Source organism: Papaver somniferum, chromosome 6 (assembly GCF_003573695.1).
Source record: "Papaver somniferum cultivar HN1 chromosome 6, ASM357369v1, whole genome shotgun sequence".
NCBI lineage: Eukaryota > Viridiplantae > Streptophyta > Magnoliopsida > Ranunculales > Papaveraceae > Papaver > Papaver somniferum.
This window is the reverse complement of record NC_039363.1, coordinates 163,254,331-163,268,500: the sequence shown is the minus strand read 5'-3', so window position 1 is coordinate 163,268,500 and position 14,170 is coordinate 163,254,331. Positions and strand designations below refer to the sequence as shown.

General features: G+C 40.9%; 1 protein-coding gene across 1 annotated transcript; it reads left to right on the top strand.

The window, feature by feature from the left end:
* Positions 1-208: 208 nt before the first annotated feature.
* Positions 209-679, top strand: LOC113291735 (ribonuclease H-like). Its single transcript, XM_026541233.1, has one exon. It carries the CDS (start codon positions 209-211, stop codon positions 677-679), a length of 471 nt encoding a protein of 156 aa, XP_026397018.1.
* The last annotated feature ends 13,491 nt before the right edge of the window (positions 680-14,170 follow it).

The window sequence follows — 14,170 nt, the reverse complement described above, 5'->3', positions numbered from 1 at the left end:
AAAGGAATAGATGTGTGTTTGAAGAACATAAAATCAATATAAATCTTATCCAAGATAGAATTGTGAATCTTACCACAGAATTGAAGTCAGAATGAAAGCTCATATGTGGAACGCATCTTATGATTTACAAGTGTTGAAATTTTTTGGGCTGAAGTGCAGACAAACTAGAACATCCAACATCCAGGAAATTTTCTTCAAACTGCCTAAGATGGGAAAAATTCTACTATGTTGTGATGGCGCTTCTCAAGGAAATCCAGGTGCATCTGGATATGGAATCATTGCCAGAAACAATGAGGGTGAATGCATAGTAGCAATTGAAGGAGGATTGGGGATAACCACTAACTATTATGCTGAGGTCCTTGCTATCATATGTGCAGGTGAATGGGTTGTTCACAGAAGATATACTCATCTGATTTTTAGATCAGATTCAAAGACAGTAATTGAAGCTTTCAAAGCTAAAAGGATCCCTTGGTTTTCTATAAACAGATGGAGTAAAATTTGTGAAAGTGTGGAAGATCTGGAACTCTGTCACAGTTACAGAGAGATTAATTTCTCTGCTGACACTCTTGCTAAGAGAGGATCAAGACTAGGAAAGGGGTATCAAGATATTTACAATTCCAGACCTGCTTTTCTATCCCAAATAGAAAATGAGAATCAAGTTTACTATAGGTTCAGTTAAAAAACATTGTTACACATAACCTTTAGTTTTTAGTTCCTTTTTTGCTTTCTTTTGTTATCTCCACATTGTAACTTTTGCATAATTTTTGGTTATTAATAAAATTTATTACTGAGCAAAAAAAAAAAGAACTTGTACTTAAAAATTAGAATACAATGGAAAACCAAGCTCAAATAACTCAATATATGGAAGTGTAACAATACGGTGAAATATACAAAAATCAGTCATATCGCTCGAATTTCATCTTAACACTATCTTAATCATCAAACCGTAAGCATGGTTTATTTGAATGAAAAATTTTACTATACAGTCTCTATAAAAGCTCAAGTACATTTGAGCTAACAGTAACCAACCTATTGAAATGTGTATAATAAAAAAAAAAATTTATACATACCTCAAATTGAAAAGGTGATGTCGCTATGGCTAAACAACCTATTTTAAACATACCTCAATTAAAAAGACCTCAAAATGAAAAGGCGACGTCGCTAAGGAAATTATCCTTAATCACTTGGTGGTTCAACTATTCTTTTATCTCTTTTTCCAAGGAAATGGACTTGGATACAGAGCATAAAACCATACTTCATCATACACTAAGCTTCTTTCAAAAAAGTCGCCAAAAAGCCAAGTAAATATATTTATTACACTTTTGGTCAAGCACTAAAATACAAATATGATTCATAAATATCAAACTAACAAACATAAGCGACAAAAATAGTTACATAGGTGAGAGACTTACTGTCACTCAAGGGTGACATCTAGTCTTATCAACAATATCAACATAATCCTGAAACCATTGACGTATACTGTCACCTATGAATATACTCCGTAGCCGAATGACATAAATGTATAGAGTCTTGGTGCAACCTGCTAAATCAATAGAAACCTTGTTGTTATTTGTGGTATGACTGATGTCTGATTCCATTACTATTTCGTCAAAACTCAATCTCAAACATAGAAACCCCAATCTTTCTAATCAATTCAATCAACTTGAATTTTAAACTTAGACGATATAAAGGGGGAATGATTACTTCCATTAAATTGGGATCGGCGACCATAAGCATCAGAAATACTTTCTCCTTAATTCATCATCTCTATTGCATCATATACAAATTATAATCTAATAGAAATAGAATCCACTCCTCCATAAACTTCTGTCCATTTAATTTATACTCCATCATTTAAAGTCATTATTACCTAAGGTTGACCGAAAATACAAAGAAACCAATAGGAAATAATCTCATTAAGGCTATGAAATCAGGCATACAAAATAATAGAACATGATTTCTCGGTCACGGTGGTTATACGGCCAGCCAAATCTCAAATCATCAATCAAGGATACAACCAAAAATATATAATCCTAGATATAAAACAATAATATTGTGAGAGTAAAATATCAACTCGACACGTGGTTCAAGATCTAGACGGGTGCACCATATAATACTACAAGCAACTACACAATAATACTACCTTTTGTAATCCTTATCCTAACTAGTCAGCCCTAAGGGCAGTAATGTAATTCGATGTATAATACCCCTATATAAGAGAAGGAGATATAGGTTAAAAGGGGGTTCCTCCTGCTTCTCTTCTCTCTCTAAGCTAGACTCTAGCTCATCTTCCTCCATGGATGGAGTTTCAAGTCCCTTGAGGACCTCCATTCATCTTTGTGTAACACCACAAATAATAGTGGAAACAAAGTGGATGTAGGTATTTTAACGGCCGAACCACTATAAAATCCCTTTGTTAATCTTTACTTTTATGCACTTTTATCTTTCATGCTTGATTTTCAATGATTTATGTTCATTAGATCTTGTTAGATGTAGTAGTCAGAAAATGTGCAACTACATTTTGGCGCTAGAAACAGGGAGGTATGAAGATCTAATCTACCTCCCTAGTAACAACTCTATATTTTTTCATAATCTCCATGAGAGAAGTGGATTTCATACCACTGTGTAGAATTATATCGAAGTTCATGAGTAGATCTCAGACTCAACATGATCTACACGATCAGTGGAGTTCTGAAGACCCTCATACTCAACAGATCTACACCATTCTAGTTGATTTTCTTTGATTTTTATGTTCTTTTAAAATCTCCTGTATCTTCCTCAAGATTCTCAAGAGAGTTGAAGATCGCGGTGAAAATTAAGTTTCAAACACTTCGACACTTAAGCGATCTCCTCCATGAAAGGGCAAGGAAGAATTGTTAGCCAAAGAGCGAAAACGTAATTATTGTTTTTTTCTCCGATATTTCAAGACATCAGGCGATGTTAAATCTATAGATATACAAGTTTTCAAACAAAAAGCTTTCAAAAACCAAGCGAAAAACAAAGAGTAGTAATCTACTTCGTGTTATGTTTAAAAACTATGTACATCGTATTTGATTTGGGATTCATCATTTAACTGCTACAAGTAGCTTAGACAATTTATGTGGACGCCATGATCGGAGAAACAGTTGCATGGATTTAATCACCATCTTCTGTTGTCATGGTTGAAAGAGAGTCAAATTCCAGTCACAGAGAGCTCCAATGGTGCTAAGGCGAGCTCATCTCGTGCTGACAGTGGTGAAATACCAATGGCGTAAGAGAGATCATGCGATCTCATGAAGGCATAATACTGGTGCGAAAGAGATCATCCGATCTCGTGAAGTTGAATTCCTAAGGAAATATGTGTGATCACCAGATCTCATAAAAGCATAAACCCTGTGACCAAGAATCATCCAACATCATGAAAACTTAAGCCCAATGACGAAACGAGTAACCTCGTGAAGGTAAATCTCTAAGGAGACAGATGGGATCATCCGATCTCATGAAAACTTAATCCCGGTGACGAAAGAGTCATCCAGTCCGGTGGAAAAAGTGATCATCCGATCTCTTGAAGGCGTAATATCGATGAGAAAACAAGTCATCTCCTGAAGTCCAAACGTTAACGGCGAAGAGAGATCACCCGATATCGTGCAGGCATGATCCTGTAGGTCATAAAGATAACCCCATCTCGTGAAGGGAAAAACCCAAACGGCGAAAGAGATCACTGATCTCGTGTAGGCATGAACCTAATGGCGAAAGCATAAGCCCTATGACAAAATGAATAATCTCATACTGGAAAAATTCCAATGGTGTAATAGCTTGTCCAACCTAGTGAAGGAATTATTCTGGTGGATAGAGAGATCATACGATCTCGTGAAGGAGAGATTCCAAAGACGATAACCTGATGACAAAAGAGATAAACCTATCTCGTCAAGTTGACATATCTCGACGAAAATAGATCACCCGATATCGTGCAGGCATGATCCTGTAGGTTACAAAAATAATCCTGCCTCGTGAAGGAAAAACTCCAATTGAGGAAGAGATCATCCGATCTCGTGAAGGTAAGCTACCAAAGGCGATAGAAGTAATCAACCGATGTCATGAAACCACAATTCTGATGACCAAACGAGTCATCTCCTGAAGTTCAATATTAACGGCGGAAGAGATCATTCATCTCGTGAAGACAAGAACCTGATGGCCAAAGCGATCATCGGATCTGGTGCAATACCATAATTCCAAAAGGTGACAGATGGGATCATCCGATCTCGTGAAAGTTAATTCCAAAGGAGATATATGTGTTTTTATGGGTGAAAATCGTTTCTGCCGATTTTGGTAATTTCGGTAGGTGAGTGAGAAACAAATCTAAACCCTAAACAAATGTAATGCAGGGAGTACTTTAGATTCGAGAGATCAATCTGTACAACTCCGGCCTAAACCAAGAAATGGTCGTTCCGGATTTGCTTCGGTCACAGAGAGGAGGAGAAGGGATGGTTTAGGGAGGTAAGCGAAGAGAGTGTTGAGACCAGAACAGTTCTGGAAGAGTAGTACTTGACTTGTATCAGAAGGAGAAAGCTTTGGGAAATCTAGCAAAGTTGCATTTCTAAGTGTTGTATTTCTCCTTGACCAAAAACTTATTGTCTTGGTGGAAATAGGTAAGACCTATTTATACAAGTCTAAGTGAAACGTACTCTGGCCTCGTAAGAAAAAGAAACAGATGAGTTAAATGGGAAGAGGTGGTAACGCCTGATATTGATGGAATTTGATGGAATTGATGTTCCATAATGAAAGAGCGTTTCACCATTACTTCCTGCATTTACTAACCGTTTTATTCTTAATACACTGTCTTGAAACGGGCATCTGTGTATGCCACACGCTGTAAACCGCCAAACCAAAACCCTAAAGAGCATCCCCCAGTTTGTGACATGTATTGATGTCTCGAGTGTTTTCGTGGAAAACGTGTAGCATGTCGCTGGTGTTTGATAAGTTGAGCTTGAGAGATGTGCCGGCTCAGTGGAGACCTTCGACGGTCGAGATTTTGCATCTTAAGAGAAATCGTGGCCTTTGATGTAGGCGCGGCATGCCAAAGTGCAAGGGTTGCACGGCATGTGCCAATGGCTTGTGCGGAATGCCTTGGCTGTAGGTTGCACATCGGGTGCAAGTGGTAATGCCAAAATGCAAGTGTTGCATGGCATGTGCCAATGGGGCGCATAGAGGCTTTGGCCCTAGGTTTGCACGGCTTGGCATGCTAGGTTGCAAGGGTCGCTTGGCATGTGCCAATGGCGCGTGTGGCGGCTTGACACTAGGTTTGCACGGCTTGGCATTCTAGGTTGCAAGCCAATGGCGCGTATGACGGCTTTCCCCCAGGTTTGCTGATAGACACATTTTTGTGTCTAATTTGATCTCAATACTATATATTGTTGGCACTCGATTTTGTACTAATTTTGTCATTTTATGTATTTGTAGGTATTTTTTTTGGAAATAAATATTTTTGGAAAATTCGGCTCGAAAAGTTGATTTTGGCACCCGGAGGACAAGTGTTATTCGGACTCTCGCTTTTGGATAAGGGGTAACCTAATTACTAAGGGGCACCCCCAGGTCACCCCAAGGCAGCTGCTATTCGCACCCCAGTTCAGGATAGGGGGACACCCTTTCTTCACGATTCAAAAAATGGCGGGAAAATCTTATGCCATGCACACTTCACTGGCAGTTTAGGGTTCGATCTTGTGTGGGCTTTGAGCGAGATTCAATCGCTGGAAATGATTGGGATGGACCTAATATAGCCTAACAGGCTTGGTACAATGAATTGGATCGAGCAAAATGGGCCAGCAAAGCCGTGGGATGAAGATAAAGCTAAACAGGGAAGAGAAGATAATATCGATTCTGTTTGATTCTAACTTGGAATTTACGTGGCCAATTAGTTAGAGAATATCTTGTCTTTGATTGTTGCTCTATCTTAGGAAGTTTTACAACCAACAGACGCGTGAAGAGCGAAATTTGGAAGAAATATATCCGAGAATATTTTCTTCATCAATGCCGAGTAATGGAGGATTATATGAAGTTATGGCGAGATATTTCGGTGTTGTTGGGTTATAAATAGTTTCTGAGGTATCCTAGAGAAGGTTGTCGAGAGTTCGGGGGCTTGAGGAGAGCTGAGGAGCAAGAAATCAAGATGAACAGCAAGCTTCCTGCTGCTGTTTGCTGCTGCTGATGAAGAACACCAAGAACACGAAGAACGTACTCGCAATGACAGTCGTTTATGAACACTGTCTAAGACGCACATCCGTGGGTCGCAGTACAGTTTAAAGAGCAGCAGCACTTGTGATTTATCGTTCATTCTGTGACGCTTTTTGTGCGTCGCAGATTACAGTTTACACCATTTTCTCTTCTTCTCATCATTTGTAAACCATTTTTGAGCCATAATAAATTATTTTGAGAGCATTTATACTATTATGAGATAATTCCCTCGTAACCAAGGCAATGGAGGAAGCTATTCACGCAACATAAATGGGTAACTATTTCATTTAATTATATAATTCACCTAATCGCTGCTTTTGCAGAGTTTTAAATTGTTTGAATAATTGTCTTAATTGTTTGTTATTCAGTTTGATAGGTTATGCTTGGTTTAATTTCTTGATAATCTATGCTTAAGGTTTGCAAATAATGTTTGAGAATCTGTATGATTGATAGTGAATTAAAGATAAAAGAGGACTTAAGAATTGAATAGAGTTTTAAAATATTTATCATTCAATTTTGCATAATAGTGGAATCTAGTGTCTTGGTTACCTCTCGCCCAAACTGTTAATATTTTTGTATGTTTTTATTTTTAAATATTTACAAGTCCGAGCAACGAACTTTTACTACCACTTTCAAAACTACAACATTTGCACGGCTTGGCATGCTAGGTAGCAAGCGTCACTTGGCATGTGTGGCGGCTTGGCCCTAGGTTTGCACGGCTTGGCATGCTAGGTCGCAAGCGTCGTTTGGCATGTGCCAATGACGCGTGTGGCGGCTTGGCCCTAGGTTTGCACGGCTTGGCATGCTAGGTCGCAAGCGTCGCTTGGCATTTGCCAATGGCGCGTGTGGCGGCTTGGACCTAGGTTTGCACGGCTTGGCATGCTAGGTCGCAAGCGTCGCTTGGCATGTGCCAATGTCGCGTGGGGCGGCTTGGCCCTAGGTTTGCACGACTTGGCATGCTAGGTCGCAAGCGTCGCTTGGCATGTGCCAACGACGCGTGTGGCGCAATGATTGTGCAACTCGAATTTGGCATGGTTGTCGTGAAGCGCAATGATTGTGCGGCTTTGGTTTTGGCATAGTTGCCATGATGCGCAGCGATCGTGCGGCTTGGTTTTGGCATGGTTGCCATGATGCACAGCGATTGTGCGGCTTTGGTTTTGGCATAGTTACCATGATGCGCAGCGATCGTTGGGCTTGGTTTTGGCATGGTTGTCATGATGCGCAGCGATCGTAGGGCTTGGTTTTGGCTTGGTTGCCATGATGCGCATCGATTGTGCGGCTTAGGGTTTTGTGTGTCGAAACCCTAGTTTAGCATTTGAAAAAAGATACCCTGGTAATTTTTTACATAAGTGCATTAAATGTTCTAATAAATGTGTTTAGCGTCACCGGTGACGTCATGCTATGCGTAAGGTTTTACGATTTTACCCCTTGTCTAAAAACCACCATCAACATTAAGTCCCCTGCTTAGCTTGGAACAGGGGCCTCGTTGCAAGGTAAGCATAAGATGGTGACAGACGAGGATAGAACTGAGACAGTAAGTCATGAAAAAGGGTTAAGGAGACTTGTCTGACCTTTTTTCGAGATGTAAGTAGAATTCGCAATCCTTGCATCTGGTAGCTTTGTATAAATCCCAGTCGTTTATATGTCTTTGTGGTCAGGCTTTGGAGCGCGAGGCGGAGCTGCTAGCATGGACTTGGCATGAAGGGGACCCATTAGCACTGACGGGCATGGAACGGGTGTGGGCCGCTCTGTAAAGCGCTTGGCAAGGCATGGCACTGGTAAGGGAAGCGCTTTGGAAGGAAACGCTTGCAAGGGAAGCGATTGCGGTTTAGGGTTTGACACGCCGCAACCCTGATTAGCGCCCTTTGCTAGAATCGTTGTAGAATCCGCGTACGGACTCGTATTTTGACGGTCCGCCCCTTTATCGGACACAAAACAGAATTCTCTATCTTCCCACGATGGAATATTTAGATTTCGAGCTCTCTTAGGAGGTGAAAACGGTCCGACAGTGAAAATCAGGAAGAAGTCAGGAGGGATGTTGCGGACCCGGGGTGGCATAGTCGCGCGCCAGTCACCTATTCCCGTTCATGGAACAAGAAGGAATCTTCATTCTATTCAAGCTCTAAAAACTTTGTTTGCATGGAAAGAGGTATCGACCCTCTTCTGTTTTCTGTTGCTCGTCCGGGTCCGTGCTTTCGTTCGCAGTGTCTCTCCAGTGGATTCCAAAATTTACCAAATTCCATTGCATTCTTGGGATGGATGGATGAAACATACGCTCGGCAGGGATCATGTCAGGGCCAACCTTGGAGGTTGTGGTTGCGTTGTCGGTCCATCCTTGACTTTAGGTTGTTCAGTGTCTGGACCTTCCGATCAGGACGATGATATGTCGTGGATGATTGTATGGTAGAAATATCCCGAAGCCACAAGATGAAATAGATGAGTTGGGAGACATTCTGTTGCCGATGTGTTGCTATCAAGTCTTCAAGTACTTTGTACCAAGAGATATCCTTTGAACCAGCTTCTGAATCTTGGACTGTGATATGGAATAGGATGCGGTGAGCAGTCCCCAGTTATATTCCTGTTAAATCCGATGACATGGCCGAATATGTGAATGTATCCTTGTGACTGTGCTTTTGGAGTCTTTGATGCACCGTACGGCTTCATGTTGAGAAATTCTTGCGGATCGTAAAACTTCGGCAGCGATGATGTTGAAATCAGACATAACCAGGTTGAGGGGAGTGAAAGCGTCCCATGCTGGTAGTCCACATGTGTAGCTTACTTTCATTACATCGCTTTGAATCCACGTCCACGGGATTTGATGCAAGCTTATTATACTCTTCTAGATGTGATGCCGTGATGCTCTGAATATCACATGAATGAAATATTCTTTCATGGTCGTCGGGATGGACTGCGATGATCAGTGCCCAGTCGCGCTCTTCTTTAGTTTCTGAAGTTGTTTCCTCTGGGCAGGCTTGGGATCCGTCGCGGCCTCGTAGAGTGTCGAAGGCGTCTTCTATACAGAGAGGTGATGATATTCTTGCGCTGCACCCTTGAAGAGTATACGACCTTGTTGTGGCTATGGCATTTTTGGTTGACTGTGTCTTCCGAGCTTTGACAGTGAAGGGATTCCATATATATCCTCAGTCCCCAAGTATGGTTTACATGTTTCCATCTTTGTAGTGATTGCTGCTGTGGTGAAGCTCTGGATGATATCAACAAATGAGCGGCAACAGTTCTTGGTAGCAGATATAGTCAGAGGAGACTGCATTGTCGTGGTAACAAGGTAGGTTGGCTGGAATTGTACGAGCATCCATGAAAGTAAAAGGATTGGCTGGATGTGTTAGCGAGCAAACTGTCCATGATCACGAGTTTTGGCGGGATGGATTAAAAGGCGGCCATGACTACGAATAATGGCTGGCTGTGATCATGATCCTTGACATAGGGAGCGCGGTAGTACGATCTTTTGCAGGAAGAAGCGGCGTTGAATCAACTTTGGTTCTTGGAGAGGATGTTGAAACTTAGGAAGCCAAACGCTGAAGTTTCGACTTCGGATCCTGGAGCAGTTTATGGAAAGAACGCTGAAGCGGAGCGGTTGTTGGAGCGAATGTTAAAGCGGAGCGGCTGCTGAAGCGAACATTGAAGCGGAGCCGCTGGAGAGGCTGCGTCAATCAATGTGTTGTAAGGATGGACGTACTTCAAGCGGACAGTGGTTAGGAGTCCCCAGTTCCATCTATCAATCGTGCTCTCCAAGGGAGGTTGGGATTTGAGGACGATTTCTATGGTTGGAAAAGGCTGCTTCCCTGATGCGGTATGGTCGAGGGCTGCAAATATGTCTTGACGTTGTTCCTTGGGGAAACATAGAATCTCATATACATGTTTCATCACGGATTGTACAGTTTTGTGGTTGAAGTCCCTAGAAATCATGCGTCTCTTGACAAGAAGAGAGTCTTCGTGAACTCAGGGGGTTTCATGATTTTATTTTCTTCGATTTTGGAGAAGTCGTTCATGATCTTTACGTGTCATGAAATCGGATTACTGATTCCCTACGGGGCGTTCAAGTGCAACGCTAAAAGGACGTAAGCTGCTAGCGCTGGGAAGATGTAAACTGCTGTAAAGATCCAAGCTGCTGTAAAGATGCAAGATGGAAGTGCAAGTGTGGCGCTGGAAGGACGCAATCTGTCAGTGCGCTGGAAAAGATGCAAGTTTTCGGCGCTGGAAAGATGTAAATTTCCGGTGTCGGAAGGACGCAAGCTGTCAGCGCTGGAATACGCAAGTTGTCGGTGCCGGAAGGACGCAAGCTGTCAGCGCTGGCAGACGCAAGTTGCCAGTGCTGGAAGGACGCTAGTTGTCAGCGCGCTGGAAAAGATGCAAGCTGCTGGTCCTGGAAAGATGCAAGTTGTTAGCGTTGAATCTTGTTGGAACGAGCGCTGGCTTGACATGGACTGTAACACCCCGAGTTCCGGACCAGGGTCAAACCCGTATGGAGATCTGAACTCAAAGCGTTACGGGTCGGAAAGAGACTTATGCATATATTTCTCTATTTAAACATTGATATCTTAAATTGAAACCTTATGAAACAATAATTCACTATTTAAATATCTTAAGTTATATTCTCAAAAAACATTGATATCAAATTACATGTCAAGCAATTACAAATAAACAATTCAATCACTAAGCTACTCATTCCTTGCTTTCGCTGCGCCACTCTGATAAATCTTCAAGGATGTTAATTGGGGTGAGATGCCATCTCAATAGAATGCATTCCCAACTCTCCAAAGATGCGCAAACATAATCATTTTATCATGCAAATACATATACCAAGAAACACATCATGACTTCGGCGAATCAATGTTATATTCGACAATCATATTACCAATAATGTTTCTAATAAATTATCTTGTTTAGATTCCAATCATGAATTCACAACGCCAATAATATTTCAAACAAATAATCTAATTTACGATTCATTACATCATTGATAATAACACAATTCATCCATTTGAATTTCACACCTGAGTTCATAACACCAATTATGTTTCCAACAAGTCATTTAATCTATATTTCAACACATGATTCACAAATTAATATTGTCATCACAACAAGTAACCATGAGTTCACGGTACGAAAACCTTGGTTCGTACACCACCTATCGTTTATCGGCACGGACAACCTCCATCGATGGTCAGGAACAAAAGTTCCTATGGGGATCATTCCCATCTGCTCTCGGGGATCATTACCCGTTTCATTCAGCGTACGAAAACCTTGGTTCGTACACCACCTATCGTTTACCGGCACGGACAACCGCCATCGATGGTTGGGAAACACAAGTTCCCATGGGGATCATTACCCATTTCACTCTCGAGGATCGTTACCCGTCATTAGATTGAAACCATATTTCATCTAACGGTAAAACATGAACTCATTTCAATATCTGAAATCATTTTTACAAACAATACAAGCAACCATGGCTTAGCAACATGAATTTCAATCAAGCATTTATGCAAACAAGTTAATTGGAAGCATTTTACATCATACACGTCAAGGTGAATAATTCATCCGATCTTTCTAAAATTTCAGTAGAATCTACATAACTCAATAAACAATCACTTATCAAAATTTCACATAAAACTAATGGTTCAAACAAAACTTATTGAATTTACAATGACAATCTAAAAACTTGGCAGATTACATGTCATTACCAAACAATTCATGATAAATTCATATTAACCTGGAATTGAGCAAATTCAAAGCACAATGAAAGATATCAAAGATATATACGACTTTTGTCAAGACTATAAATCATTATAAAATCGTTAAGATTTCCTAAACACACCAAAAACACAGCAAAGAGAAACTGGCCAGAAATTCAGAAATCCCTATCGAAACTAAAAGAAATATTTAACGGTGACATTACGGTGGATTATTCTAAAATTTTAACCGGTAAAACCCAATCATATTATATATCACAAAAACCAACCTGATCATCAATCGGATGCATAAATTACGCAGATAAATTTCAGAAGCCTAACTATACAAAATCATACAAGGAAACACACAAGGACAAACACCAAAAGATAAAGAGATTAAACATTCTACCTTTTATTAGCTATAATCTCCTCTAAGTTCTCCATAGAATTCTTCTCTAAAACCTAGCTCCATCTTCTTCTCTTTCTTTCTAGTTCTTTTGGTTTTCTAATCTAATTCTTTTTTTATTTTTTTTATTTTTATATTTAACTACCCTTTCAATTTTCTCAAATTTATTAACTTATAAAATTATAATTAGGTGATTATTTTTACACCCTACCTAGTAGCTTTCTAATTAAATAAACCCAAATAAACTAAGGCAAAGGAAAGAAAAATAACCCTAACAAAAAAGTTACCTAACTCGTATACAACCCGACCCGAATAGATAAATAAAAATACCGGGTATTACATGGACGCTGGCTTGGCATGGCGCTGGCTTGGCGTGGGCGCTAGTTCCGGCGTGGGCGCTGTCTTGGCGTGGCGCAGTAACAATAAAGCGGGCCAGCATATTCCAGGTATGTACTCCAGAGTTTCTTGTGTTGGTGAAAACCCTAGCCATAGGTACGCCTCCCATAAACCTGTAGAAATATTGTTCTTCTCTTCGCGTATTACCGTGGTAGCGTCAACTACCTCATGAATAATGAATGGTAATCGTTATGATGCAAAGTAGGTACACATGGACATGCAACTGATTCCATGAAAACTGGGCGTTATGGTTTCTCTGAGATCCAAGGTTGCAGGCCAAGGCGACCGAAGGTCCTTCTGCGGACGTGGTCAAACAAAAAGAGGTGGAGGTTGGAAGGCTGTCCAAAGATTTGGAGCTGAAACAGGCGGTCCTCCAAATGACGAAGGACGTCTTCTTCGAGAAGAGCAAACCACTGTTGAATGGATTCCTTTGGATGCACTTCTGTCTTCTGATTTCTTTTTTTGAAAGGAAAATGAAACACCTGGCTTATGGTTTTCATTTTCTGGATTTCTGGGTTGATAAAAAAGTGTTACCTATGAGGATTTTGGGTTATTATTCGGGATGAACCGTTTTAGGATGATGCCGTTTTTTGGTTATGGTTGTAAGTGATAAGAACATCCCAGGGAAGATATGGAATCGTGAACATTGCGTGTTGGTAGATGACATGGGATGAATCATAACATGGCTATTGGTTTTGTCATTCTCGTGAAAACTTGAAATTGTAAACCATATATTCTGTCTAGGAAAGACTTACTCGGTTTCCCGGATCTCCTGATGAAAAGGGGATCCTCCATGTGTAAGATTGAGTTTTATGGGAAGCACCGCCGCGATTGTGGGAAGTCCCCAGTCGTTTTGAGTCACTTGATGACTGGATCGTTTGCTTTCGGTTTCTGTGAAGTCCCCAGCCGTCTCTTGCGGTCTGCGACTGGTAACCAAGTTGTCTGGTAGTCGAGTTGTGGATCCCTGAACAGATCGCTTGCTTCTGCCGTCCTGATGTCTGGATCGAAGTATGAGATCGAGGATTGAAAACTGACAGTGTAACCGAAAGATCAATCTCCCACTGTGGTCGCCAATTGTTTATGGGTGAAAATCGTTTCTGCCGATTTTGGTAATTTCGGTAGGTGAGTGAGAAACAAATCTAAACCCTAAACAAATGTAATGCACGGGAGTACTTTAGATTCGAGAGATCAATCTGTACAACTCCGGCCTAAACCAAGAAATGGCCGTTCCGGATTTGCTTCGGCCACAAAGAGAAGGAGAAGGGCTGGTTTAGGGAGGGAAGCGAACAGAGTGTTGAGACCAGAACAGTTCTGGAAGAGTAGTACTTGACTTGTATCATAAGATGAAATTTTTGGGAAATCTAGCAAAGTTGCCTTTCTGAGTGTTGTATTTCTCCTTGACCAAAAACTTGTTGTCTTGGTGGAAATAGTAAGACCTATTTATACAAGTCTAAGTGAAACGTACTCTGGC